At 47.9% G+C, this 26,075-nt stretch overlaps 1 protein-coding gene across 1 annotated transcript in view; it reads left to right on the top strand.

The window, feature by feature from the left end:
• LOC111850409 (rap guanine nucleotide exchange factor 5-like) overlaps nt 1–26,075 on the top strand; it is a 45,871-nt gene that overhangs the window by 15,393 nt on the left and 4,403 nt on the right. The window contains exons 9-22 of the mRNA XM_023824267.2: nt 1,336–1,461; nt 7,135–7,268; nt 7,970–8,070; nt 17,966–18,044; nt 18,715–18,877; nt 19,394–19,491; nt 20,983–21,013; nt 21,351–21,426; nt 22,229–22,378; nt 23,707–23,804; nt 24,364–24,486; nt 24,606–24,784; nt 25,646–25,736; nt 25,870–25,920. Of these exons, the coding sequence (XP_023680035.1) occupies nt 1,336–1,461; nt 7,135–7,268; nt 7,970–8,070; nt 17,966–18,044; nt 18,715–18,877; nt 19,394–19,491; nt 20,983–21,013; nt 21,351–21,426; nt 22,229–22,378; nt 23,707–23,804; nt 24,364–24,486; nt 24,606–24,784; nt 25,646–25,736; nt 25,870–25,920 (1,500 nt within the window). The remainder of the gene's footprint in view (nt 1–1,335; nt 1,462–7,134; nt 7,269–7,969; nt 8,071–17,965; nt 18,045–18,714; nt 18,878–19,393; nt 19,492–20,982; nt 21,014–21,350; nt 21,427–22,228; nt 22,379–23,706; nt 23,805–24,363; nt 24,487–24,605; nt 24,785–25,645; nt 25,737–25,869; nt 25,921–26,075) is intronic.

The following is a 26,075-nucleotide window of genomic DNA, read 5'->3' on the forward strand; positions in this document are numbered from 1 at the left end:
GGAAGGACTTCTGAGGTCGCTGGAGGTCACACAATTATCGATGTCAGAAAATATGCCAGCTTCTATTGAGTTGTTGACCTGTAATAACTGAACTTGTCATACACTTCATCTTTTTTTAGTTCACTGAAAGTAATAGAAAAAGCCTTTCTCTGGTTCTGTGTATTCCATGGGGATGTGGGCTTGTCACTGTCACATGGACTGTATTAACATGAGTGTCACGACACTGGAATGTCATATTCTATTCTGCTGAGCCACTATGCGAAAAATCCTGTTCGACTTTGCTTACAGTACAAATGGAGAGACGAGTGTCTCATGATTTTTAGGCGTGTGTGCGGTTTGTCGGGAACCTCCAGGGTTCGTACCCCGTTCTGGTTGCGTGTGATATAAATTCTCGTGTACCGAAATTGTCTGCAGGTTCAGCTGCTCAGAAAGCTTGGAATTCACTTTGTAAAAGGCCACTTTCCCTAGGAAGTTAGACGTTCCCAGCCTGACCTTTGGGCCAGTAAAGCTATAAATGCGAATTCAGGAGCATTGTTTTAATGTGTGGCACAGCTGAATGGTCATCTGCCTCGCGGGGACGTGCAGCCCTGCCAGGCGTCCCAAACACACAGCCCCAGACCAGGCAGCCTCTGCCCCCCCCCCCCTCCAAACTGCTGTAGCTTATCTCTTTCCTTTTCCCACCATTCTGTAAATTACCCCTGATAAGAGTACATAACCAGGCTCCCAGACTCCCAGAATGCACCCTGATCACTGCCCCCCCTCTTACTTCTGGCAGACCCAATCAGCCCCCCATACCACCCTACTTTCCCTTCTCAGATCCTCAATCTGAGACCCCCTTGACGAGGCCTGAACGGTAGTCAGATGTTTCCTGCCCCCCCCCCCCCCACCTTCCCTTCCCCACTGTCCCTGCCAACCCCACCTCCCCCGGCACCTCGCACAGCTTGGGGGAGTGCCGAGTAGCCTCATGCTAGCTCACAGAAACGCGGACACACCTTCGACCAGCTTCTCCGCTCAGTGCCAGCCGGCGGTCTGCACACCCGGGGAGGGCAGCATGTGCGGGGAGTAAGGAGGAGAGAGGGGAGTAAGGAGGAGAGCGGGGAGTAAGGAGGAGAGAGGGGAGTAAGGAGGAGAGCGGGGAGTAAGGAGGAGAGAGGGGCAGCTGAGGTGCAGCACCACACGCCGGCCGCGCCCAGCACTCTCCGCAGAGGAGGACGGCGTCAGAATCAGAGTTGATCAGCTACCTCCTCCCATCTCCAGTGACTGCCTGGGTTTACTGGCATGGCCTGGGACTGTGGATTGAAGTTTGTGTTCTCTCTGACCCCTGCCCTGCCACAGGGGGGAGTGTGCGCGCTGCGGGGCAAGGACGACACGTCCCGGCTGGAGGTGGCCCGGGGGCTGGCTCAGGACGGGTGCCCTTTCCTGCAGAAGCAGAATCCCAAGGTGCCGGATCAGCGTTCAGAGGTAAATGGCTTTGTGATTTATTTTCTTCTTCCCTCTGGCTGCGGGGCCATCATTGGCTCTTTACCATCCAGGGTGGTGGGGGCCCACGAAGATGCTGCCGGCTTTATTGGGTTCAGCCATCAGCCTGTTTTATGTCTTAGAGTCGTCATTAATTAAATTCGACAGTTTAAGCTGACTTAGCTTGGGGGTATATTATATTAGAATGGATTATAATTGCGGTTGTGTTCGCCTTCCGGCGTATAATGCAGATTTCAGACACCTATTAATCATCGTTAGTTGCTGTGTCGCGATCGCCCGGGGAAATGCATATTTTTCAATTTCCTGACAATCAGATATAACTCAAGCACATGTTTATGGAGTATGAAAATGAGGGTAGCCAAGCTTAAATGTAGGATTTTAAGTGTCAGTTAATCATGTTGACGTAGGCGAATGTAGAGACGGAGCTTTTAGAGAATGGCCGAGAAATTTAGCGAAAACAGTGACAAGTGAGTGACATACATAAGCCTGCGCTGGGAAATTTCGGGAGAAGGGGGTTTCTCTTTTAGTCTAATAGGTCTGGTCATTTTTATTATAGTTTATTTTAGATCCGTTTAGATTAGAAACCTTTCGGTGGGTATGTCAAATCCTACGGGTTCTTACAATTCAGCTACGTGTAATTGCATTGAAATACTGGGCAGATTGTGGTTTCATTCAAAAAGTTCCCAAACATGATCCTCTCTTCTGCATCTCCCAAAAGAGTTTATTTTTCATTTTCTCTATTTTTAGCTTGTTTTCTGTTAAAACTAATAGCGTCGACATGATGCTTCCCGCACACTAACCTCATCCTTTTGCATTCAGTGCAGACGCGCTGATCTTTGCAGCCTACGGTTCAGACTGTCTCTGCCTGTTTTGGGGCTCAGTTGAGTGGATCTCAGTCTGAGATGCTTCTGAACCAATGATACGTTCTGATTCAGGGGGCGGGGCGGCCGACACCTTTCCGGCCCGAATGCGCGCAGCTGAGTGGTCACAATGGCAGGAAGACCCGTCACAAGCAGCAGCGGCCAGCTTTTATTTTTTAACGAGCCTCATTAGGCCAAATCTATGATCAAATCTTCATTTGAATACTTGGGGCTTTTTGACCTTTGCTTCTGCGGTTCAGTCACACCCAGTCCTGCCCAGTTTCCTCCCCCATACAGACGCCCTCAATATCACATCACTGATGATAACATCATGCCCAACAACCTGTCTTTTGTAGTAATAAATGTCATTTCTGATGTCCTTATGATAGGACTGTGACCAAACTTGTTCTTGGGTTGAATATGTCACTATTATTATATTGTCAACCCACCCACCCATCCATTTTCTGGAACCATATTTAAGGTCACGGTATAGTGTCAGCTACAACAAAATTAATTATTAAATATTACAGTCAAAAGGAGTAAAACATAACTCTTGCCCCGCTGTAAATTTGCCAGGCCTGGGTTCGAATCTTATTTAAACACCCTTGGATGTATAGCGAGTGTTGAGCCTTTGCTTACCACAGCAAAGGCGAGAACCGTAACCTCAGCACCAATAGTAAATCGTATCATCTAGGATTGCTGCAACACAGACAGAGACTGACAGTCTGCAGTGTTCAGAGAGGCCACAGCAAGAAAGTCCTTGATTTACCTGTAAAGAGAGTCAGACTTAATTGATATATGAGGTTTGTTTTAGGCTAATGCAGAACTGTCTTATAATAATATATAAATATCGGGACAATTATGGACTTCAGTTTCTCTTCATTATTCTATTAATATTTTAATGCGCAGAGCAGCTTAGTGCATTGTTTACTGCACCTTTGCATAGCAAGTAACCCAACAGCTGTGCATGCTAATTAACTTAGACCATAAAGCCAAGGCTGCAGGCAGGCGCTGCCCCTGCTGGGCAATGCCTGCTAGTGCACTCACATTTTCCTGAAGTGCGTGTCCCAGCTCGTTCCAGCCAGCCGGACGATTAAGGCGGGATGGTTGATTTGAACTATTTAATAGCACAGAGTTGAGGTACCGTGTGATAAGACAAATGGGGCCACATAATTAAGTGTCCGCTGACAAGCCTGACAGTCTGGGACTAACACTGCATCGGGATCGAAGCCTCTTCCATTACCGGCGATGCTGTTTTTCCGCTACGTTTTTTTCATACTATCTGGAAGAATGTCGGAATGTTTAACTTGAAAAGCAGCACTATGGCTCCTAGTGGGAAAAAAAAAAACATTTTATATACCTGCACATAAAATGAATATTTGGTTATCGCTGGAATGATCCTTTCATTGTTCTGCTATGGGTATTAAAAAGCATGAACAGTACTGGGATCAGTAATGAATGAAAACATCTGTAATCCAAGGCCGAAACTGCAGCGCAAATCTGGTTCAGTGAGACGTAGGGATCCCTTTACCATATTCGCAAATACTGCAAAAACATTACACTTAAGATCATTCGGCAGCTGCGGTCCAAGGCAACCAGGCCCCATCGTTACCAGGGTAACCTTGTATAATGACACAAATGCATCCGGGGAAAAAATACCCTTCCTCCGCCATCAATCTTCGGAGAAGTGGTTGAAGTCATTTGTCATTTGTTTTGGGAATTAATTGAAATGTTTGCTGAAAACTGATCGGCTGGTGGTTGGCTGGTTGCTTTGGGGCAGGGTAATGGTGTTTCAAGTGAAGGATATTAGCAGCCGGACGAAATATTCAGAGCAAGTAGAAATTACACCCAGGTCCATCAACCCTAGAATGATGGCTCTCTAAGTTATAAGCAATTTCCCTGTTTCACCCAAACACATCAAAGGAATCTTGTTGTCTGAAAGAAGTTGGTGCAGAACGTACCGCGATCAGATGGTTTCTGTTGGGATTTACTGTTGTGCCTTGTACCCCCCCCCCACCCAACCTGCTTCAGATTCTCCTTCTGGAAGGGAAGCAGTCTGCAACATGGTGACCGTGATGATTTACATTTATATTACATGATCTGCTTGGTGGACCTCACTCTCCAGGGCTAGACCTCAAGCGGCAGGCGGCAATAACATTGTTCTAGGTGGAGTTTTCACTCACAACTTTCATGTTTGGGCAAAGCGAATGTAAAAAAATTATAATAATAATTCTGGATACAGTCATCACAGCCACACACTTATAGGGCTCGGGGTTGGAATTCGGCCCCCACCACTGTGTGGGTGGGGAGTTTGCAGGTTCGCCTGCTGTTGCGTGGTTCCTTCTGGGTTGTGGTTGCATCCCGTAGTCCAGAGATGTGCAGTTATGAGGTGGCTTCACTAAATTGCCCGTAGTGAATAAATTTGTGTGTGTGTGCCTTGTAATGCGTTGGCGTCCTGTCCATAGTGCTCCCCTGCCCTGTTCTGTTGAAAAACACACCATGACGGCATAACACCTGAAAAATGGGCCATTTAATGCAAGGAATGTAATAACATCTTTCATCTTTTAAGCAGGAAAAAACACCCAAACAAGCAAAGGCTTTTTTTCGGATGGGTACCGCATGGAAATCAGTGTCTCGCAGTTTCGTGGGTTTGAGGTCCAGCTGGGCTCTTAATTAATTTGCCATCATTAAAGCATTTATTTAATGCATCGCCCAATTTAAATTATGCTAAGGGACACAGATTTCTTACAATTTTTAATTGCATTAATGTAAAAAAAAAAACATACTAACCACACAACTTTTACATGTCTGCTAATGAAATGACATGAAATAAAATAACTCACATTTTGTAATTGTATTTAGATTAATCAGTAGTTTTTTCATGAGCTATGAATAAGTAAGCATTGATTAATATAATTAATGAACACTGTTTCCCTTATAGTTAGGGACAAAACCAATGATACGTGCAGTTATTCTCAATATTTTAGCACTGGAAATTCTTAACTTGATTTTAAACTATTCATTCAGTCAAGAGCTCCAAGAAATGTAATTATTAAAATGCTGAACTGCACTGAACACACTGCACTGAAGATGGATATCGAGGACAGATAAACACCACTGATGCCAAAAGATGTTTCCATTCAGAAGATGTTTCCATATATTTTAGCTTTTGTTACCTCTGATCTTCCTTTGCAGAGATGGACTCCCAACATGGAGTCTGTCTTGAAACCCTTCATTCGGATTTCTGGAAGCCAGAATTGTAGCCTGCTCTGTCTCCTTCTGTCTGTCCTTCATATTCTCCTGTATGTTTTGTGGCAGAAGCAACATGAAGGGAATTAATCCGGGATCCCTGCCTACAGCCTGTACAAACAGGAGTTCCCTTCTTTTAATCCCCCGTTCTGGGAGTTGCAGGTTTCCCTCTCGACTAAAGCTGACTGTCTGCATCATTGTTAAGGTTTTCATGACCAAGCTTTTGGCCCCCGGATGTAATCGTAGGGTATTTGTACATCATTGTTTCATGGTGATGTTTGTGTATTTATTATGCAATGATGTGAATTAATTACTGATGCTAATGTGGTCAGAAGGGCTGTACCAGGGAACTGTTGACGCGGTCGTCAGAAGTCAGACGTATTTTGAGAGCCGCTGAGCCGTTTAGAGCTGGTTCGCCTAATCGCATCGTGTGCTCGCTGAAGCGGAAACCGGCGGCGGCGAGGAGGTGCGTGTGACGGAGGCAGGGGGCTCTCGTGGTGTCCCGGCCTGTTCATCAGGTTCAGCCACCTCTCCCATAAATGATCGGGGAAGGAAAGCACCGCAGGGGGGAGGGACTCGATGATTAGAGACACGCTCTGTATAGGAGGGTGATGGCTTGGGGGCGGAGACTTTGGGGGGCAGGATTCTTCCCCTTAGAAGAATTCAGTAGGAAACACTAAGGGCTGGGAGCTTCTTATGGAAATTGTGAAATTAGACAGAATCGCCTGTCTGAGGCCCATCAGATGCCAGCATATCATTTCTGACTGAAAATGAGCGAGTTTGCTGTGGCCAAGCAGTGCCACACAGTCAGTAGATAGCACTGCTTAATCTTTCGTTGAGGTCATGCATTGGAACATAACAGAGCAGCCATGTTTGTTTTTGGGACCGCAGAATAATACCAAGAGGTGGGCTTTAGGAAACGATACCGATTTTTAAAAGGCTCTTTGTGTCAGAAAGCGCTCTGCCTTATCAGGGAGAATGAGAGATGTTTTCCGCCAGGAGGGAGACAGTCACTCTATCTTGGCAGGTTAGTGAAATGGCTGCTGCTCTGCAGGATTGACACTATGTCTGCAGTTTGGTGTCGTGTCCCATCAGTGTGAGACTGATGTGGGACAAAAATTTCAGCCCACGGTCGGGGCGAGGGACAAGGAGCCGGGGATTGGGGGGGGGAGTGGGCCGGGTGTGGATGTTAAGAGATGCCATAGCTGTGCCAGGAGAAGCCGGCTGGGACTGGGGGGGGCGGGAATGTGGCTTATCTTATCTGCCCCCATCTGTCCCTGTCTCAGCAAGCAAGCCGAGGCAGCCTTAATGCAGCCCCCCCAAGCCCCTGCCCCATGAAACAGGGCACACGGGGGAGCTTTTCAAGTGAAAGATGTCAAGATGAAAGGAGCAAATTGTATCTGTCCAAATGCATGAAGGCGGTTCGCAAATCGGGCAATGAAAGTTAGAGATAATAAAGAGTCGGCCGTGACAGAGATCAGAGAGCAGTTGCCAGTTATCTGATTTCTGATTGTGTGTCCCCAACCCCCCCACTCCCCCCACCCAGGGTCACGGTGACGAGGCTGCCCGTGTCGTACAGTCGGGACGGCACCGGGATGTACTGCTGCTCCAGCAAGTGCTGTCGAAACAGCTGCCCCCACCTTCCTTGGGGAGGGGGAGTCGGCAGGAGGTAGACAAGAGGTTAGCATCTCTCTCTCTCTCGCTCTCTCTCGGTCTGTCTCTCTCTCTCCCTCGCCCGCTCGCTCTCTCTCACTCGCTGGGAGACATGCACTAAGCGGCAGACACTCGCTCGCCTGGACCCGGTTACTGCAGCACACCGGACACAGACGGCTTTGCGGCTCCAGCGGGGGCTTCCGTGGATGCCGGCTGAGCGAGGGGGGCATTCCAGCTGTCAGACCGGAAGAAGACAGGCTGGGGGGGCAGGTGGGGAGAGAGGGAGAGGCTCTTCCTCCGTAATGCAGTAGAGGCAGTGAACCGGAGGGGGGACCGGACCTGGGGGCAGGAGGCTTGGGGTGTGTGTGGGGGGGTGGGTGTTCTCTCGACAGCATGCGGCAGTGACAGCGGCAGCCATCAGCCGCCCCTGGAGCGCAGGGACAGTAGAGGATGGGCAGCCAGAGGCTTCGATCCCTGGATCTGCAGCTGGAGGACAGGCTGCCGCCCGCAACCCTGGTGGAAGAGGAGGAGGATGACGAAGGCTCAGAGGACAGCGCCAGCGGGAGCAGTGCCGAGGGGGTGTCGGTGCCCACCTTCGACGTGCCCTACTTCCGATACATCGATGAAGAAGGAGAAGATGAAACAGAAGCGGAGGAGTGGAGCAGCAGCCACTCACTGTCCCTCGCCGAGGAAGACTCCACCGACTCTTCCTCTCCTGTGTCCGACAGGTATGTGGTGGTGTCCGGGACGCCCGAGAAGATCTTGGAACACCTGCTGAGTGACCTGCAGCTGGATGGCCAGCAGGAGGCGACGCAGTGCAAGGAGGCCGGTAAGAATCCCGAAGGGCCACCTTGGTCCGCGATCCGCCCCACGCGATCCCCCCCCCCCCCACCACGCGATCCCCCCCAATGCGATCCCCGAGATGCGTGGAAATAGCTAGACGGGTCCTGCCTTGGTGCTGGATCGTGAGTCCTGAACTGAAACTGAAAGTCGTTAAACACGCAGGCAGTCCTCCGATCTGCGTGGCCACAGGACAGTGGCAGGTGACACTTGGGGATGTGTGGGAAGGCGTGTGCTCGTCCCCACGCCGGTGGCTGACATGCGCGTGGCCCTAATTCGGCTGTGTGAAGATTGGATGTCATATCGTCACCTCTGGTTGGTAAAGTCTACCGCGGGTCTTTATAGCACGAGGATGATCGGACCGCCCAGTCCCATGAGGACATATCTGACATGCAGTTTGGGTCTGGTTAGGATTTTCGGAGCATCGGTGTACATCCCTGGGCGGCAGCTGCGGAGGGACAGGAGGCCGGCGTTTGTGCTGTGGGATGGAGATGGAGGCACTCAGGGGTGACTGGAGGAGCAGTGGGAGACGGGCGGGGTGGGAGGAGGTGGGGAGGCTGCACTCCTCACACGACTGAATTATTAGCATGACATCAGCGCTTAAGTCGGACTCCTGGGCGAGCGGAGCGGCCTGTGCCTGAGAGAGAGCGAATGCTAATGTGTATGACTGGGGAACCACCATGTCTGCAATGGACATGAGCAGCTGAAGTGTATTTATGAAGAACTGGAGGTCTGAGGAGGACGTAAGTAAATAAGAGCAGCATCCCAGCTAGAGTTTCCCTCCACCTGCATCCTGAGCTGCCTGGGAAAGGCTGCCAGCTAACTACAGCACGGCACTGCATATATAGCGGTTATGGATGGATGGATGGATGGAGGGATGGATGGAGGGATGGATGGGCGAATAGATAAATGTCAATATGCATGACAGTGTTTCCCGTAGGTTTACAGCTTGGGGGGGGGGGGGGGGCAAACGGACACCGACAGGATTCATGGTGTTCATGTGTTTCTTTTAATGACAGCAGTCAATATAACAACTGAACTAAACATAAAACAGTTATTTTTATGACAATTATCCACAAAGTGTGCAGCTTTTCTCACTGCGGTGTATCTTTCTGGGCTTCTGGAAGAACATTTCTAGAGCCTCTTGATATGGGAAGTGAGAAACGTCTGGCCCATGTATCGAGATCCGCATGCAGGCTGCTGGATGGTCTCCTTGCAGCCTGTTGCGGATGTTTGTCTTGACCTGCAAATACATTAACTGTTTGGCTTTAAAAGTGATAGCTGATAGCTTAAAATAGTGATAGTTTAAAGCAGAAAATCCCATTGTGAAACGTGTTTATTACCCTGTTCATGGTTCATGAAAAGTCCCTGTCACAGTTCACACTGCTGACCGGGTGATCGACGCACGCCCTCTGTCTGCTAGTGGTGCACGTGTCTGTGCACGCACATCGGGGCGGAACTCCGCCACGCGCGTTACAGAGAGCGGAGGAGAATTGTAAACGTGTGACCGTGTAGAGACAAAAATCACAAGCTGTTGTGTAAATAAGATAAATAACACAAGGCTATTTAGTTTGTTTAATAAAAGGACAATGTATAGACCTGTTCTATAGGAAAGGTTACCTTAAATGACCTCTGTTATGATCTGGCACTATATAGAAAATAAAACTAACTTGACCTTCAAGGGGGGGCGGGAGGTGCCGTTGGGGGGGCGGGGCGCCCCCTGATATAATGGTAGGGGAAACACTGCATGACATGTAATGTATTCCTGTATATGCTAATGCACATGTGCGCAGGTACAGGTTTGATGGGTGACGGGGGGGTGACGGGGGGGTGACGGGAGCGTAGAGGGCACAGTGTAGAGCGCCCCCTAGCTTTCTTTAAGGCAGCTGCTGGCCCACTTGGTTTTGTATGCAGAACCCATCCCTCCCGCTCATGTAGCGCCCTCTACTGGGCCAGACCTGCATCCTGCAGCTGTATGGGGCACCACCATCCTGCACTCTCTCACCCCACCCCGCCCTCCCCCACCCTTAAACGCCGAAGCCTAAGCCATATACCAGAGGACCGCGGGTGACAAGCTTGATTGCGTCATGTGATTCGTCTTTAACGGGTTTTCATCTCAGGCTTATCAGTTTGCTTTTTGGAAAAGTCTCATATAGAGTGACATTTATATCCAGTTTATCTATTAAATTGTACTGAAGCATCTACAGCAAGGGAAGGTTCATTAAATTGTAGCTATTCAAGTGCAAGATTATTAGTCTCTTTAACAAACATTACATCAGGCAAATCAGGCATCTTGGTATTCTGTGTTTGTGCTCAACACACAAATCTATCACAGAAGTGGGAAATGTTACTGCGGTGATGCGATTTAGTTGCATGTTAATAAAGGCGGAAATGTGCAGCCAGGACCCCAGTCACTGTGTTCTTTATGGGCTCCAGTTTTAAGTGTCTTCCAGTTATTAGTGTTTGGAGTCTTGCTGACAATTTGGCAAGGAGACCTTTATTTAATATCAGTTTGTTATAACTGAACTCCACAGCTAACCCTCCACCAAATGAATATAAACCAAGTGGCACCAAGCATTTTTCACCCAGGAAATCTTTTGTTTAATCGCAAAATGTATACTAAGGAGTCAGGTTAGATACTAAGGAGTCAGGTTAGAGCTGCTCATTTGTTTTGCGCTTGTGTTGAAACGTTAAAGAGATTTTATGCTTTGTTTCCTATGCTGTGTTTATCTGTAGGGAAACCAATCAGGATTTTCATTCATGAGAGATTATTCATAATTATAAGCAATACAAATTCCCACGCATTCTGTACTTTGACTCGTGTTAAGTGATAAACGTCAGTTATTATCACTCAGAAAGGAAACAATGTTGTTTCATATTCAAATATGTTTCATATTCATATTCTGTAATATAAGGTAGCATCTACATTCCGATCTCTGAAATGGCACTCAGCTTGGACCTCAGGAGTAGCTGAATTTCAGATTCCCTGTGTGTGGTAAGGGGACCGTGACCGGCCAGAACCACCGAGATGTCACACAGCCTCCGCGGGGAGCCGGTGGTCACAGAGACGTGCTGCGTGCGGCTTTTGGACGTCACACTTCCTTGCTTTTCCCATTTACAGCAGGGAAGGTTTCTATCGATTTTAAAGAAACAACTCCGACCTGCCCTGGGGATGCGAGGCTGTTAATGGGAAAGACACTGCGCGAGTGTCGCTGGGGGGGTCGGCGTGATGCAACGTCGGGCTGTTTGTCATGGATCTTCCCGGTTGAAGGGCTGAGCGGGATCAGGTATGAGGCAGGAAATCCAAAGCAAGAATCCTAATATGGAATAATGACTTGGCAGTGAAATGATCTGTACGTTTTGCCTGGGAAAAGGGAAAGGAGGGCTAGTTTGTGGCCATTATGTGGTCTGGGATGTGGGGAGAGACAAAAAACACCCCCAGATGAAATACACACAGGGAACAAGGGGCATGTTCACTTCATTAACCCCAACAATCAGGATCACCTGACTCTCCTGCAAACCCCCCCCCCCGACCCCCCCTCCCCGCTCAAACGGAGAGCAGCCTAAGGGGAGCCAATGGCAGCATAACAGATTGATGCAGATGGCCCATTCTGTAAGGTCACAGGCTTTACTGGGGGCAATCAAGCACAAAATCGGTAGCTTTCCGAGAAAATCGTAACATAATATTCAAAAAGTGCAGCTAAATCTTTATGTGTAACTGAACAGTGATTAAATGCAGAGGATAAGAAATGTTGGTAATGGCATAGTGTGTGATTCTGCGTATTTATTAAAATTGCTTTCAGTTTCATTTTTCCTTTCTATTAAACGAAGCATCCCAGAGCCAGTAACTCTGCGGCAGGTCGACGTCTCACGTTTCTTCTCTGCCTTCTTGTACGGGGTTCAGGGCCAGTCACCAGCCGTAAGGTGTCGTGTTGACCTGAAAGTCAAACAATCTGCCAGACCGGCCTGGTTCATTTCCCCACCCGTCACTGGGCCGAGCCAAGCGTGGTTATGGATAGGCAAGGTAATGGATAGGGCCTGCGTGGGATCGGTGACCGAGTGCCACCGAAGCTGGGAAAAACAAAGGCCAAAAAATCAAACTGTAAGACATTTTTAGTTTTAGCAGAGAAGCAAAAAAAAAATGACGTGTCAGAGCAAAATTTATCAGTCGCTTTCCTAAATGCGAGCCTGCCTCCAGTAACGGATGGAGGTCAGAACATGATGGAGGCCAGTGATCAGGGCAGGACATGATGGAGGCCAGTGATCAGGGCAGGACATGATGGAGGCCAGTGATCAGGGCAGGACATGATGGAGGCCAGTGATCAGGGCAGGACATGATGGAGGCCAGTGATCAGGGCAGGACATGATGGAGGCCAGTGATCAGGGCAGGACATGATGGAAGCCAGTGATCAGGGCAGGACATGATGGAGGCCAGTGATCAGGGCAGGACATGATGGAGGCCAGTGATCAGGGCAGGACATGATGGAGGCCAGTGATCAGGGCAGGACATGATGGAGGCCAGTGATCAGGGCAGGACATGCATCACTCAGGCCAAGGTCTCTGCAACCTCAGGCCCATGGGCCATATCTGTCAATTTGTCAGGAAGGTTTTTTTTAGAAAACACATTTTCCTAAGCTCTGTGTGTGTGTGGGTGGCGGCAGCGGGGGGCAGGGGCGGGTGGCAGGGGCGGGTGGCAGGGGCGGGGGGCAGGGTAATGACAACTTAATAATGCATTTGCATATCAGTCGTTCATCTCTGCGAGTGCCTGCAGTCGCTGATTTCATTCCAGAAGCGCCTCCATTAGCCCTTCATTCAGACTAAGCCCCCCCCCCCCCCCTCCCTCAGCCAGCAGACGGAGTGGCATAGGGCTGAGAAGTGTCCCTGCGGAGCAGCATACAAAATACAAACAGGTTCATACTGGGAACCCTGAGCTCCAGTTCAACTTCCAGTTAATCAAGTACTAATACACCGTATTCCTGATTAAACTTAATTATTCTACGCCTAAGCTGCTTGTTTTATGTTGACCAGAAGGGGAAGTTAAAGGAGGCCGTTTCCCTTAGAATCAGCCCCTCCACAGTAAGTCAGCAGGGGCTTCATTGTAGGAAATGCGTCTGAGCTGGGAGGTGATGAATGTACAGCTGAATAGTACAGATTAACATGATGATGTCACAGAGCTTCACAGGGCCGGGAGCCACGCGTGTCACATTAAAGGGAACGCTCCGTGTTCTCGGGGGGGCGGTGAAACACTGTCACTAATAGGATCTGAGGCTCAGAGACGCACACTAGTGCTTATAATGACAATGTCACTGTCCAATGGAAATGAGTGTCTGTAAAGGGATACATTTGTATTAAAACATCTCTCCCAGATAAGGCCCAGAATAGCATGAATCGTGAGGCAACCTCTCTATAGGGTGGAATAGCTGTAAATTGTAAGACTGAACTCACAGCCTGCATGTGGCTTTCTGTGCTGTCATTTTAAGAAATTCTAACCCTCTTTTTATGTATATTGCATATATCACTATGAAATAAAAATTCGTTTTCGTTTGCAACAGATATATAATCCTACTTTGTTCCTAAGAAGGAAGATCTTTTAAATCATCATTTCTGTATAGTATTTCTATTTAGTAAAATGCGTAAATTCAGAATAGGAATTTGGCATTAAGGTCATCTGAACTTAAAGTTGCTTGAGCCAAAGTTCTGGTCTATAAATACTACAAATGAAGCAGCCTAGGGGGCATGTGATTGAAGGACACACCCGAAAGGTCACTTATTTGCAAAATCAGAAAATTTTAGCTCTGTCTATAAAACCATCCATCCATCCATCCATCATCTTCCGCTTGTCCGGGGTTCGGGTCGCGGGGGTAGCAGCTTCAGTAGAGGCACCCAGGCCTCCCTCTCCCCAGCTAACCCCACCAGCTCCTCGGGGGGGACACCGAGGCGTTCCCAGGCCAGCCGAGAGATATAATCCCTCCAGCGAGTCCTGGGCCTGCCTCGGGGCCTCCTCCCTGTAGGACAGGCACGGAAAACCTCTCCGGGTAGCCGCCCAGGAGGCATCCGCACCAGATGTCCAAACCACCTCAACTGGCTCCTTTCGACGTGAAGAAGCAGCGGTTCTACTCCGAGGCCCTCCCGGATATCCGAACTTCTCACCCTATCCCTAAGGGAGAGCCCAGACACCCTGCGGAGAAACCTCATTTCGGCCGCTTGTATTCGCGATCTCGTTCTTTCGGTCATTACCCATAGCTCATGACCATAGGTGAGGGTAGGGACAAAGATGGACCAATAGATCGAGAGTTTGGCTTTTTGGCTCAGTTCTTTCTTAGCCACGACGGATCGGTTAAGCGCCTGCAGAACTGCAGACGCCGCTCCGATCCGTCTATCCAACTCCCGATCCCGCCTACCCTCACTCGTGAACAAGACCCCGAGATACTTAAACTCCTCCACTTGAGGCAGTACGTCTTCCCCAACCCGAAGAGGGCAAACCACCCGTTTCCGGCTGAGAACCATGGTCTCGGACTTGGAGGTGCTAATCCTCATCCCTGCCGCTTCGCACTCGGCTGCGAACCGCCCCAGTGCCTGCTGGAGATCCCCAGCAGATGAAGCCAACAGGACGACATCGTCTGCAAAAAGCAGCGAGGCAATCCTGAGGTCACCAAACTGGACACCCTCGACGCCTTGGCTGCGCCTAGAAATCCTGTCCATAAATATGATAAACAGGACCGATGACAAAGGGCAGCCCTGGCGGAGCCCAACACGCACCTGGAACACGTCCGACTTATTGCCGGCAATGCGGACCAAGCTTCTGCTCCGTTCGTACAGGGACCGGATCGCCCACAACAGTGGACCCCGGACCCCATACTCCCGAAGCACCCCCCACAGAGCACCTCGGGGAACCCGGTCGTAAGCCTTTTCCAAATCCACAAAACACATGTAGACTGGATAGGCAAACTCCCAGGCCCCCTCCAGTACCCCTGCAAGGGTATAAAGCTGGTCCAGTGTTCCATGACCAGGACGAAAACCGCATTGTTCCTCCTGAATCCGAGATTCGACTATCGATCTCACCCTCCTCTCCAGTACCCTGGAATAGACCTTCCCAGGGAGGCTGAGAAGTGTGATCCCCCTGTAGTTGGAACACACCCTCCGGTGCCCTTTCTTAAATAAGGGGACCACCACCCCGGTCTGCCAATCCAGCGGCACTGCCCCTGACCTCCACGCACTGTTGAGAAGGCGTGTCAGCCACGACAGCCCCACAACATCTAGAGCCTTCAGGTACTCCGGGCGGATCTCGTCCACCCCCGGGGCCCGGCCACCACGGAGTTGTTTAACCGCCGCGGCCACCTCAGCCTCAGTGATGGGCAAGCCCCCCCCAGCACCCTCGGGCTCTACGCCCTCAGATGTCTCAAAGGCAGTATGCGTAGATGTATCGGAGGCAGGGTTGAGGAGGTCCTCAAAGTATTCCTTCCACCTCCGGATGATGTCCCCAGATGAGGTCAACAGCCCCCCCCCCCCACTATAAATAGTAGGAACCAGGAGCTGCTTCCCCCTCCTGATACTCCGTATGGTTTGCCAGAACCTTTTTGAGGCCGACCGAAAGTCACTTTCCATGGCCTCACCGAACTCCTCCCACACCCGGGTTTTTGCTTCTGTGACCGCCCGAGCCGCGTTCCGCCTGGCCCGCCGGTACCCGTCAGCTGCTTCCGGAGACCCCCGGGCTAATAATTCCCGGTAAGCCTCCTTCTTCAGCTTCACGGCCCCCCTCACCTCTGGTGTCCACCATCGGGTACGGGGGTTACCGCCACGACAGGCACCGACCACCCTGCAGCCACAGCTCCGTACGGCCGCTTCCACAATGGAGGTCCGGAACAGTGTCCATTCGGAGTCAATGTCCCCTACCTCCCCCGGCATGCAGTCGGAATTCTGCCGGAGGCACGAGTTAAAGCTCCAGCGAACAGGAGCCTCTGCCAGACGTTCCCAGCAGACCCTCACTATACGCTTGGGCCTACCAGGTCTGACCGGCTTCCTCCCCCGCCACCTGAGCCAACTCATCACCAGGTGGTGATCAGTTGACAGCTCTGCCCCTCTCTTCACCCGAGTGTCCAAGACAGAGGGCCGCAGATCAGTTGATACGATTATAAAATCGATCATCGACCTGTAGCCCCGGGCATGTTCGTACCATGTCCACTTATGGACACCCTTATGCTCGAACATGGTGTTCGTTATGGACAAACCATGCATTGCACAGAAGTCCAATAACTGAACACCACTCGGATTCAGATCAGGGAGGCCGTTCCTCCCAATCACCCCCTTCCAGGTCACACTGTCATTGCCCACGTGAGCGTTGAAGTCCCCCAGCAAAACGATGGAATCCCCCCGCGGCACACCAAATAGCATACCGCTAAGGGAATCCAAGAAGGCCGGGTACTCCGAACTGACATTCGGCGCATAAGCGCAGATGACAGTCAGAGACCTATCCCCGACCCGAAGGCGCAGGGAAACAGCCCTCTTGTTCACCGGGGTAAACTCCGATGTTAATGCACCGAGCTGTGGGGCCACCAATAGCCCTACCCCAGCCCGGCGTCGCTCACCCACCGCAACTCCAGAGTAAAAGAGCGTCCAGCCCCTCTCCAGGAGATTGGTTCCAGAACCCAAGCTATGTGTTGAGGTGAGCCCGACTATATCTAGTCGATACCTCTCAACCTCACGCACAAGCTCAGGCTCCTTCCCCACCAGAGAGGTGACATTCCATGTCCCGAAAGCCAGTTTTGTCAGCCGGGGATCGGACCGCCAGGGCCTCCCTTGGCCGCCACCCAATCCACAATGCACCGAACCCCTGACATTCCCCTTGCGGGTGGTGGGCCCACCTGGGGACAGTCCCGCGTGCCTCTTTCGGGCTGTGCCCGGCCGGGCCCCACGGGCCAAGGCCCGGCCACCAGGCGCTCGCCAACGGGCCCCTCCCCCAGGCCTGGCTCCAGGGTGGGGCCCCGGTGACCCTAGTCCGGGCGAGGGAAACGGGACTTTGATGTATAACTTTTTTGTCTATAAAACAAAAGTATTAATCTTAAAGCTTAAGAAAATGTCTGGGAAATGTTTTAAAAACATTTGAAATCACTGCTCAGTGCTGTTACCCTTGGTAATCAATGCTGTAACTGTTTAGTGTTCAAAATAGAACTAAACTAATCTTCCCTCTTGCTGGGTCCAAAGTTAATTTTTTTTTCTAATCCTAGTAATATCAGCATGACTATAGTTTACTATCAATATTACAGAATAGAAATTCTTCAGATTCATATTCAGTCAGATCACTGATCATCCAGACCCTGAATATAAAGTGCTTCTCGAAATGTGCGTTTCTGCATAGTAATATTAATCATTTCATTGTTTTTCATGATAAGTTTATAATACTTCGGTAAAATGTTTCTTCTTTTGAAGATATGTCTTCACCTTGCAATTCTTACTTTTGAGTGAAATAATCATGTCATAAATGTTTATAATTTACTATGAAGCAAGCAGATGGTAGGAAGTGTGACAATAGATGATGGTACCGTCAAACGATTTACTACTGGCAGACTTTCTGACGTTCAGAATACATTTTTTCCATCGTGTGGACATCGTGTCCTATTATTTTATTTTTTGGGACGTATTTGTTTTTTACTTTAATAATAATTTACTTGCAGGGTGATAAAATAACCTAAAACATAAATGTAAAAAGTAGCAGTTATAATGTGATTATGTGACAGGTCTGCCGTGCCCTGGCTCCATGATGGCAGTAAGCGATGCCATCAGTCCTGCAGAGCAGGTGACATCAGAAACTGAAGCATTTCTGCCAGTGCCACGCTTCTCCGGCTGCTGTCTCACTCCAGATCTCTCTCTCTCTCGCTCGCTTCCAGAGACGCTCCTGGACGACTTCCTGCTGACCTACCTGGTGTTCATGTCCACGAGCGACCTGTGTCAGGCGCTGTTGGGACAATATCCTTCCTGAGTCTGCTGGTGCTTTCGCTGCGACGTTTCTTCACGGCTGACAGGATCGCCTGTAGCCAGACATTCGATATTTCAGTCTTAGTGTTATTCAGCAGAGACTGGGTGTCTGGGACACGCAGCCTTTCATAGACAAAGGAATACATTACAAAGAAATACCAGAATAATACTCCTGCTTCATAGCTACAACTAAACTATTTTACAGTATATATGTTATGGATTAAAAAAAACAAGCAGTTGGCTCTGTGGTGTTTCATGTATTTATTCTTCAGTATTAATACCCAGGGACCTTCTGGAATGTTCCCCTGGCTTCTTAAATGGTTTCATGTCAATTTTCTGCCCTCGCAGTTATAATCATCTCTTTGAATATGAAATCCTGGTTTACCGCACGTGATTTGACAGCAATTAATAAGCTCCCTGCCGGCTATTTCATCTTCTATGGTGGCAGCTCCTGTTGTAAAAGCAGCCATTGTCATGTGCATTTTGCTTGACGTTGCTGTGGGAGGTCAGGGCGTGTCGCTGTATCGTATAAAAGCTCACGGTGCACGCATACTGAGGGGCGGAGGGGCTCAGTGTGTCATCAGACCTTTCTTCCTGACTGTAAGGAAGGGAGGGGCGCAGCACATCTGGATTATGACTACCCTTAACTCCTCATCCTCACCTATTGTGCAAAGAGATACAGAGGGAAGGAGGCGGGGTGCAGGAAGGAGGGGGGGAAGGAGGCTCTGCACAGGAAACGCAAAGTCCTGCACCTGGTGTCCCAGTGGAGCTCACTGTACAGGGACTTCCTGCGCGAGGAGGAGCACGTCAAGCTCTTCATGAAGGTAGGGTGCGGGGCAGGTGGGACAGACCCAGTGAAAGGGGGGCGGGCGTGTTTGTGGAGTTGCAGAGGAACCTCCAAAGAAACTCCCATTCTTTACTGCACTAGTACTGTAAACAGCTGTGCATTCTCATTGCCCAGATGTTGTATTCACTGCAGTATGGTGTGCAGTGTAGTTTCATATAATTTGGAGTATTTTGTACTTTATATATTTTGGAGTTGTGTAGTCTCTTTGACAGAGTTGGGTAATTCAGGTCCAGAGAGTAAAAGTCCAGACAGGGATTTTGTTTCAACCAACCAGTTGAGCATAAAGAGTCACAGTGTAATCAACTGGTTGGTTGAGTCAAAATCCCAGTCGGGACTTTTACTCTCTGGACCTGAATTACCCAACTCTGCTCTCTGATATGTCATTCTTTTTACCTCCAATTGACAAAGTTCTTTGAACTGAACTGAAATTCTACTGAAGTAGATGAACCAATATGTCTGAAGTATTTTATGAATAGGGCTTATTTTCCCATAGACCCTATATCGATACGTCTTGGATGACCTCTATGAGTACCCCGCCCTGGAGAAGGATTTCAAAGAATTCCAGAAGCTTCTTTGCATGAGCCGCAGGCAGTGAGTGGCCTTTCCTATTTCTGTTGCTGGGAGCTTCATGTGCATCAACTTTGATGCTGTATCTGACCACCATTCATCCTTAAAATTTGTGTATCTGGCGGAAGATCTACAGGTCAATGCAAATCTTAAGTGTGGGGTGGCATTGTCCAGCAGGGAAAGGCATGTATACAAACACATGGGGGCTACATTTGCATTCCCTTTAAAATGTGAAAAGGCAAATAGATGTTGCGGTTATTCAGTGGATCGCTCAGGTCCAGAAATGAAAAATCCAGGCAAGATTTTGCTTCCGTCAGCCAGCTGAGTGTTATGACTTTGACTCTTTATGCTCAACTGGTTGGTTGAAAGAAACTCTTGGTCTGGTTTTTTACTCTCTGGACCTGAACTATCCAGCTCTGCAGTTATTTCCTGTTTATGTGTATATTCATATAGACAGTTCCAGTAACCATGAACGAAGGTGATGCATAAAGTTCACTGTTCAGATAATGTTATCTGTCCATGATGAAATTAACTGATTTATTCAAACTGTTTTATGAACCAAGGAGATATGATGCCAAGGTTAATAAATATGGCTAAAAATATGAATATGAAGCTAACATGTATAGTGTTGTAGCATGGGGGGGGGGGGGTTAAATTCCAGGACAAAGTGTCCATATCCCTCTGAATGATGAGTCTTGTCCGTTCTTGTGCATCAGCAAGCTTTATAATGTGGTGTCATCAGCATAATACTGTACAGTTAGTGCTATGAGAAATTCATTGGATCACAAAGCCGTGTTAAGGAACCGCTAAGACGTTGTTTAAATGACACATAATAAAAACAGGCCCGGTATGTGTCCCTGGGCGGGTGTACAGTCAGAGCTGCACGCTGATGTGAAGGTCGAACCAGCTCCCACACGCAGGGGCCTGTAGGGAATGGATCTTGGGGGCAGGACCGAGGACCCAGGTGTGCAGGGACAGCCAGTCCTCACAGAGGACGGACAGGTGGACCTCAGCTTGGGAAAATCACCACTTCTGAAGAGTTTCGGAAATTTATAAGCATTTCTCATTTTTAGTGCCCTTTGAGTTTGTGATTAAGCTCATACATGATCATAAATTAAAATTATGAAAAAATGTTTTGAAAAACAGAGATCTGTAATGAATGGGAAAATGTGTCTCGTTCTTTGATTTCTCTCTTTAATAATGCCAAGAGAATTGAAAAGTTTTATGCCATGTACTGGCATAGTCTTGCATTGAGGATGGAAGATCCACCCGCCCATTTCCTGTTATTGCTGATTGGAACTTTTGTGCGATTGGTTGAGACGGAAATGACATCATTATTCCCCATGGAGGAAGCCAGCCTCAATGCATACATGTCCTCCCTGCAGGGGTGATGACATCATATAACGCAGAATTCAAGTTTGCTGTGCTATAAATAATTTAGTTTATTCGCTCTTATAAATGGTTGCATTGCATCGCTACTCATGATTGTAATCTGGCTGCCTTTTCATTCCACAGCACAGTGGATGAATACTCGCCGCACAGAAAGGTAACACTAAATTCTCTTTTGCTGTCAGATTTCCTAGTGCTCAGTATTGTTATGGAGAGTGAGTTAAACCTACATACTGTAAATCCATGTTCTTTCCCTTTGCACCTGCATAACTGGGTATTTTACGGTACATTCCAATCCACACCTGGTACTGACCACTGCTGACATTTTTTGTAAGAGTTTGATGTACTTGGTTTTATGCTTGTGTGACACTTTTGGTTTCGGCACATGTCAGATTCCTTTTCCAGAGTAATACATGTCAGTTTGTGAACATTGCCAGAATACAGAAGTTAAATGACTGAACAGTATACAGGCATTCGTACTTTTCTCCTTGCAGAATAAAGCCCTCTTTCATCAGTTGAGTTTGAAAGAGAACCTGCTCCAGTCAAGAGGAACACAAAGAGAGAAAGAAGGTCAGCAGAAAACATGGGCTGTTACCTTAGGGCACGTCTTTTATGAAGTATAGGGTAACTATTCTGAAAATTAGAGGCTGGAGACATGTTTTAGATAGTATATGGTAATTATCGGATTAAATTAAAGGCTGAGGACATATTTTAGATAGTATATGGTAATTATTAGGTAAAATTAAAGGGCCATATGAAAGAGTTTGTTTCTTTTCTTGGGATTCTGATTTTATATTTATGCTGACATTAAATTATTTATATTTTCACGTTGGAATGTACATATTTCAGTTTAGCTTTACTTAAATCCTGCCTCAGCAGAGGTGGTATTTCAGAATCTGTGAATTCCCAGGATTCCATTGTGTGTGTTAAGTGTAGCAGCCCCCCCCGCAGAATTTGCCCTTCACAGTTCAGGGTAGCTGAGTGCGATTTTTCACCACACAATAGGTGAGTGACGCGGCCTAATCATCTGGAGAGTCAGGGGCCTTGAATCTAGCCAGACAGCTGTACTGGCGTGTTAGCAGCAAAAATCACACCACGAGGCTTATTTCAGCTGTGTGGCTTTGGGCTTTACAAACGTGATGCTGAATGGGAGGCCCAGGTGCCTCGTAGTGGAATACATTCCATTGCATGGCTGACCTGGTCTAGCTGTTGGTTCACATCGATTGCGGTATTTGGATGAGACGATGAACTCTGGAGCTGTAGCTGCACTTAGCTGTGCGCTAAATTCCTAATGCAGAAATGTGGCCAGTTGTAGTTTGAGGAACGGAATTGACCAAATCGAGCCTCCATTACCCCGCTTGCCCCTCGTCAGTGTTCTGCCATGTCTACGTGACTGCGGACTCCTACCTGAGCATCAAGACCTACACAGCGGTGGAGGCCCAGGAGCTACTCAGCATCACAGCTGGGAGGATGGAGTGCACAGAGGACGGCCTGCTGTTGGCAGCAGAGACCTGTGCTGGAGGTAATTGCCCCGCTACCGTTTCATGTGAGGGTCGGAGAATAAGGTATCTTTTTCACAGAGGATTAGTCATGAAAGCCATGTTGTGCTTAATGCTTTGTCACAGATCATATGTCATTTATCAAACAAGTTCATCAACAGCGGTCATCATAAACACCTGGTGCTGATGGACACCACCTATAAAATAATTTGCAACGCTTTGCATAAACTGCACCTTCATAATGTCTTTATAATGCATTCTCAGAACATAAAGTACACCTTTATAATGCATCCATAGAACATTCATAAGCTGTATGTATGTGTACCTTAACATCCTAGCAAATCTTACTAGCATTAAATACGCATTAATAACAAGTATTATATGATAACCCACAATTGATTATTCTATGAATTCAACTATAATGTTATGATGTTAAGGTACATACATGCTGCTTATGAATGTTCTATGAATGCATTATGAAGGTGCACTGAATGTTCTATGAATGCATTATGAAGGTGCACTGAATGTTCTGTGAATGCATAATGAACAATGAAGGTGCTGTTAATATAACCCGTGACTAATTATAACATGAAATTCACTTCCTTCTGCAAAACTGTCCTTGTGCTTTGGAGCTGGAACTGGGGGATAGATGAATGCATGGACATGTTATAAATATTTTAATCTTAGGGTTTAAGTACTAGAGTGTGCGCATATGATTTGCTCAGAGAATAAGGTTGCACCGCATGACCTGAGGATGGGAAGAAGTAATAAGGACTTTAAGTAGGTACAGGAGATTTCAGCCATTTTGGTGTCACCTGAGAAACCAGTCACAGACTTCACAGGGTGTCTCGGCCTGTGTGGGGTTTCCAGGCCTAAGAGAATGTCAGGCTCAGACCTGTAGCACTGCTGCTAAGTCACTGGCCACACAGCTGAATGGATGTACTCATCACCTGAAGTTTCCCTGGATGATGGTCACACTTTATCAGGTTGCCTGTCAATGTCACCCTCTCCTCTGCTTTGCCACACGCCCTCTGAGCTAGCCATGGGTATATTGAAATGAACAGCTGGTGCCTGCATTCATCTAGGAAATCAAACTATGAAATAAAATGGCAGAGCCTTAGAATGTCTGCCATAATCATATTAATGCACTCTGCTCTTTGTTTGACGTGTACCCCGTCTCAAAGACTTGGCTCGGATTCACAACAGCCCATAATTGGATAAGCAGTTATTGCGTAAGGACGGCCTGTATGAGTGGCAGACTAACTCAGTGACTGAACAACCTGACCAATTACCTGAAAGGAGGGGGAAAAAATCTGTTTTGCCTTTCCTGTGTTTTTGTTTCTCTTTGTAGAAAGGCTCATTCTTCAGCCCCATGACAGTGTTTATTCAGAGTCCCGATCCATACAAGGGAGACTACTCATCTGCAGGAAGGATCTAAGCCAAATAATGGTATCACTCAATATCTAATGGAAGTTTATGCCTTTCATATAGTACAAGGAGCACTGTATGCTTTCTAGTCATTGCCATAAAGCATTAACCTGTTTTCTAGCTGTTGACACAAACTTTTGCCTTCAGGAGATCTGTTCTCCTTTGTCCTGCCTCTCGTTCTCTAATTCTCTATTACCCTGATTTCCCAGTTTACTTTCATGATGTAAAATATGTCAGGCACTGTCTAAATATAAGTAGGGACCCATTTTTCAAAGCTGAATTTTTAATAACTGAAGTCGGAGGCTTATTTGTGAGCAGCCTCAGTGTGACAGCGGTTTTGGCTTTGATCGGGTTGGACGGCCAGGTGTAGAAGACATACTTTCATATCAGCTCTACCTTCACTTTAAAAGATGCTGTGAAAATATTTATAAGAACACCTAACACTTATAGCCTAGGTACAAGTTTAGCAAGTCAGTTTTCTATTGCTTTTAGTGTATTTATCAAAGAGAACAATGATGATTGTTTTACGTGGCTTTTCTCGCTCCTCATCTCTTCCTTGTTTTGCACCGCCCATCGTCAGAATCCCTTCACTGACAACGCGGATCTCCACCAGCGGCCTGTCCGCCTGCTTGGCATGAACACATGGGATGTTGCTGTTTCCCTCACTAATTTTGACTGGAGCCTCTTCACATCCGTGCGTGAGGTAATCCTATGAATGGCAGTGTCACAACCCGCTTGGATCACTTGGCCCGCAGGTTTATTACCGGGCTTTTAGTGGTACGTTTGTGCTCCATTCGGACTCTGGTGTGCCCCCAACTGCAGCAGGAGCCCATTTACTACACGATCAGCCGGCAGGGGAGCAGCGGCCGCACGGCTGCGCTGGAGATGCTGCTGCAACGCTGCAACGAGGTGCAGCTATGGGTGATGACCGAGGTGCTGCTCTGCACCAACCCTGGCAAGCGGGTCCAGCTGCTTAAAAAGTTCATCAAAATTGCAGCCCAGTAAGAGACTCTTTCTATCTGAACTATTGTCAATAATGGCATAATTATGCTATAAACCAAATATGGAGGCACGTTTCTCATTGCTTAAGGCCGCATCTTTAATTATTGTCCTACAAATGGTAGACTATTATAATAGTCATTAAAATAATGAACATGTAATTGGACAGAAGACAGAGGAATGCTGTTATCAACAGGAGTCACCACTGAATTGATAGCACCTAATAATTATTACATTAGTGATGGTTTGGCTCTTTTTTTGCATAAATCACAGCAGATTTCACTGGCACTCTTTGACAGATCTGTGCTGTAATTCTGGTGGCCTTACCAACCATACTCTTCTACAGTGGGATTGGTCTATAGCACTTGAAACCTTAAGCTGGGATAGCAGGCAGCCGCATGTGTTGGTATCCTTGTTGGAATCCACTAAGCAATAAAGTCGTAGCAGATGTAGGGGGGGGGGGGCACCATACTCCTCATCATGTGTGGTTAGTGCCATATGGCCAGTGTAGTTGCAAGGGGCCATACCATTCCATCTGTTCCCCTTAAGCGCTGTGCTGGAGTAATCTGTCACCCAAATGACTAGTGAAGCCCCTCAGGCTCGTGCTGTGACTTTAACATGCCATCATTTGTGCTCTTCGGTTCATGCTCCTTTTCATTGGGTCTCTTTCATCCTTAAAGAAGGGAGGGGGGGCTTTGAGTCATGTATCTTTTGACCATTGATAATCGGGGGTATTTAACCCTTTCCCGACACAGAAGTGTTTTCAAAGGTAGTTTTCAAAGATTGTTATGATATGAATGTGTTATGGTGCGTATTGGTTATAGAATCTGCCCTTGAAGAGTCCCGATTTTCTCTCCCCGCAGCTGCAAAGCACAAAGAAACCTGAACTCTTTCTTCGCCATCATCATGGGCCTCAACACAGCAGCGGTCAGTCGACTGAGTTTGACTTGGGAGGTAAAGAGGCATCGCTGTCGTAGCCAAAGGACGCCGCCAAGAATGGCGCATGTACTGTGAAGGTCTTACTGGTACCGCTGGCAGAATTAAAAGACAGGTTTTCTTCATTTCCCTCCTTCCTTTTTCCCTCAAGAAAGTTCCGTGCAAATTCAGGAAGCTGTTTTCAGAACTGGAAATGCTGACGGTAGGTAATCCAGGCTTCTCACTGGTTCATCTCTTACAAAACACACTTGTTTTTTGAGAGGGTGTCATAATTTGTGTTTTAAGATGATAAATCCTACATCTTCTTGCAAGACCTTGTTAAGATGTGGATAGTTCTCGGGGTATGTATATTTATAG

This window comes from Paramormyrops kingsleyae, chromosome 9, assembly GCF_048594095.1.
Source record: "Paramormyrops kingsleyae isolate MSU_618 chromosome 9, PKINGS_0.4, whole genome shotgun sequence".
In the NCBI taxonomy this organism is placed as follows: Eukaryota; Metazoa; Chordata; class Actinopteri; order Osteoglossiformes; family Mormyridae; genus Paramormyrops; species Paramormyrops kingsleyae.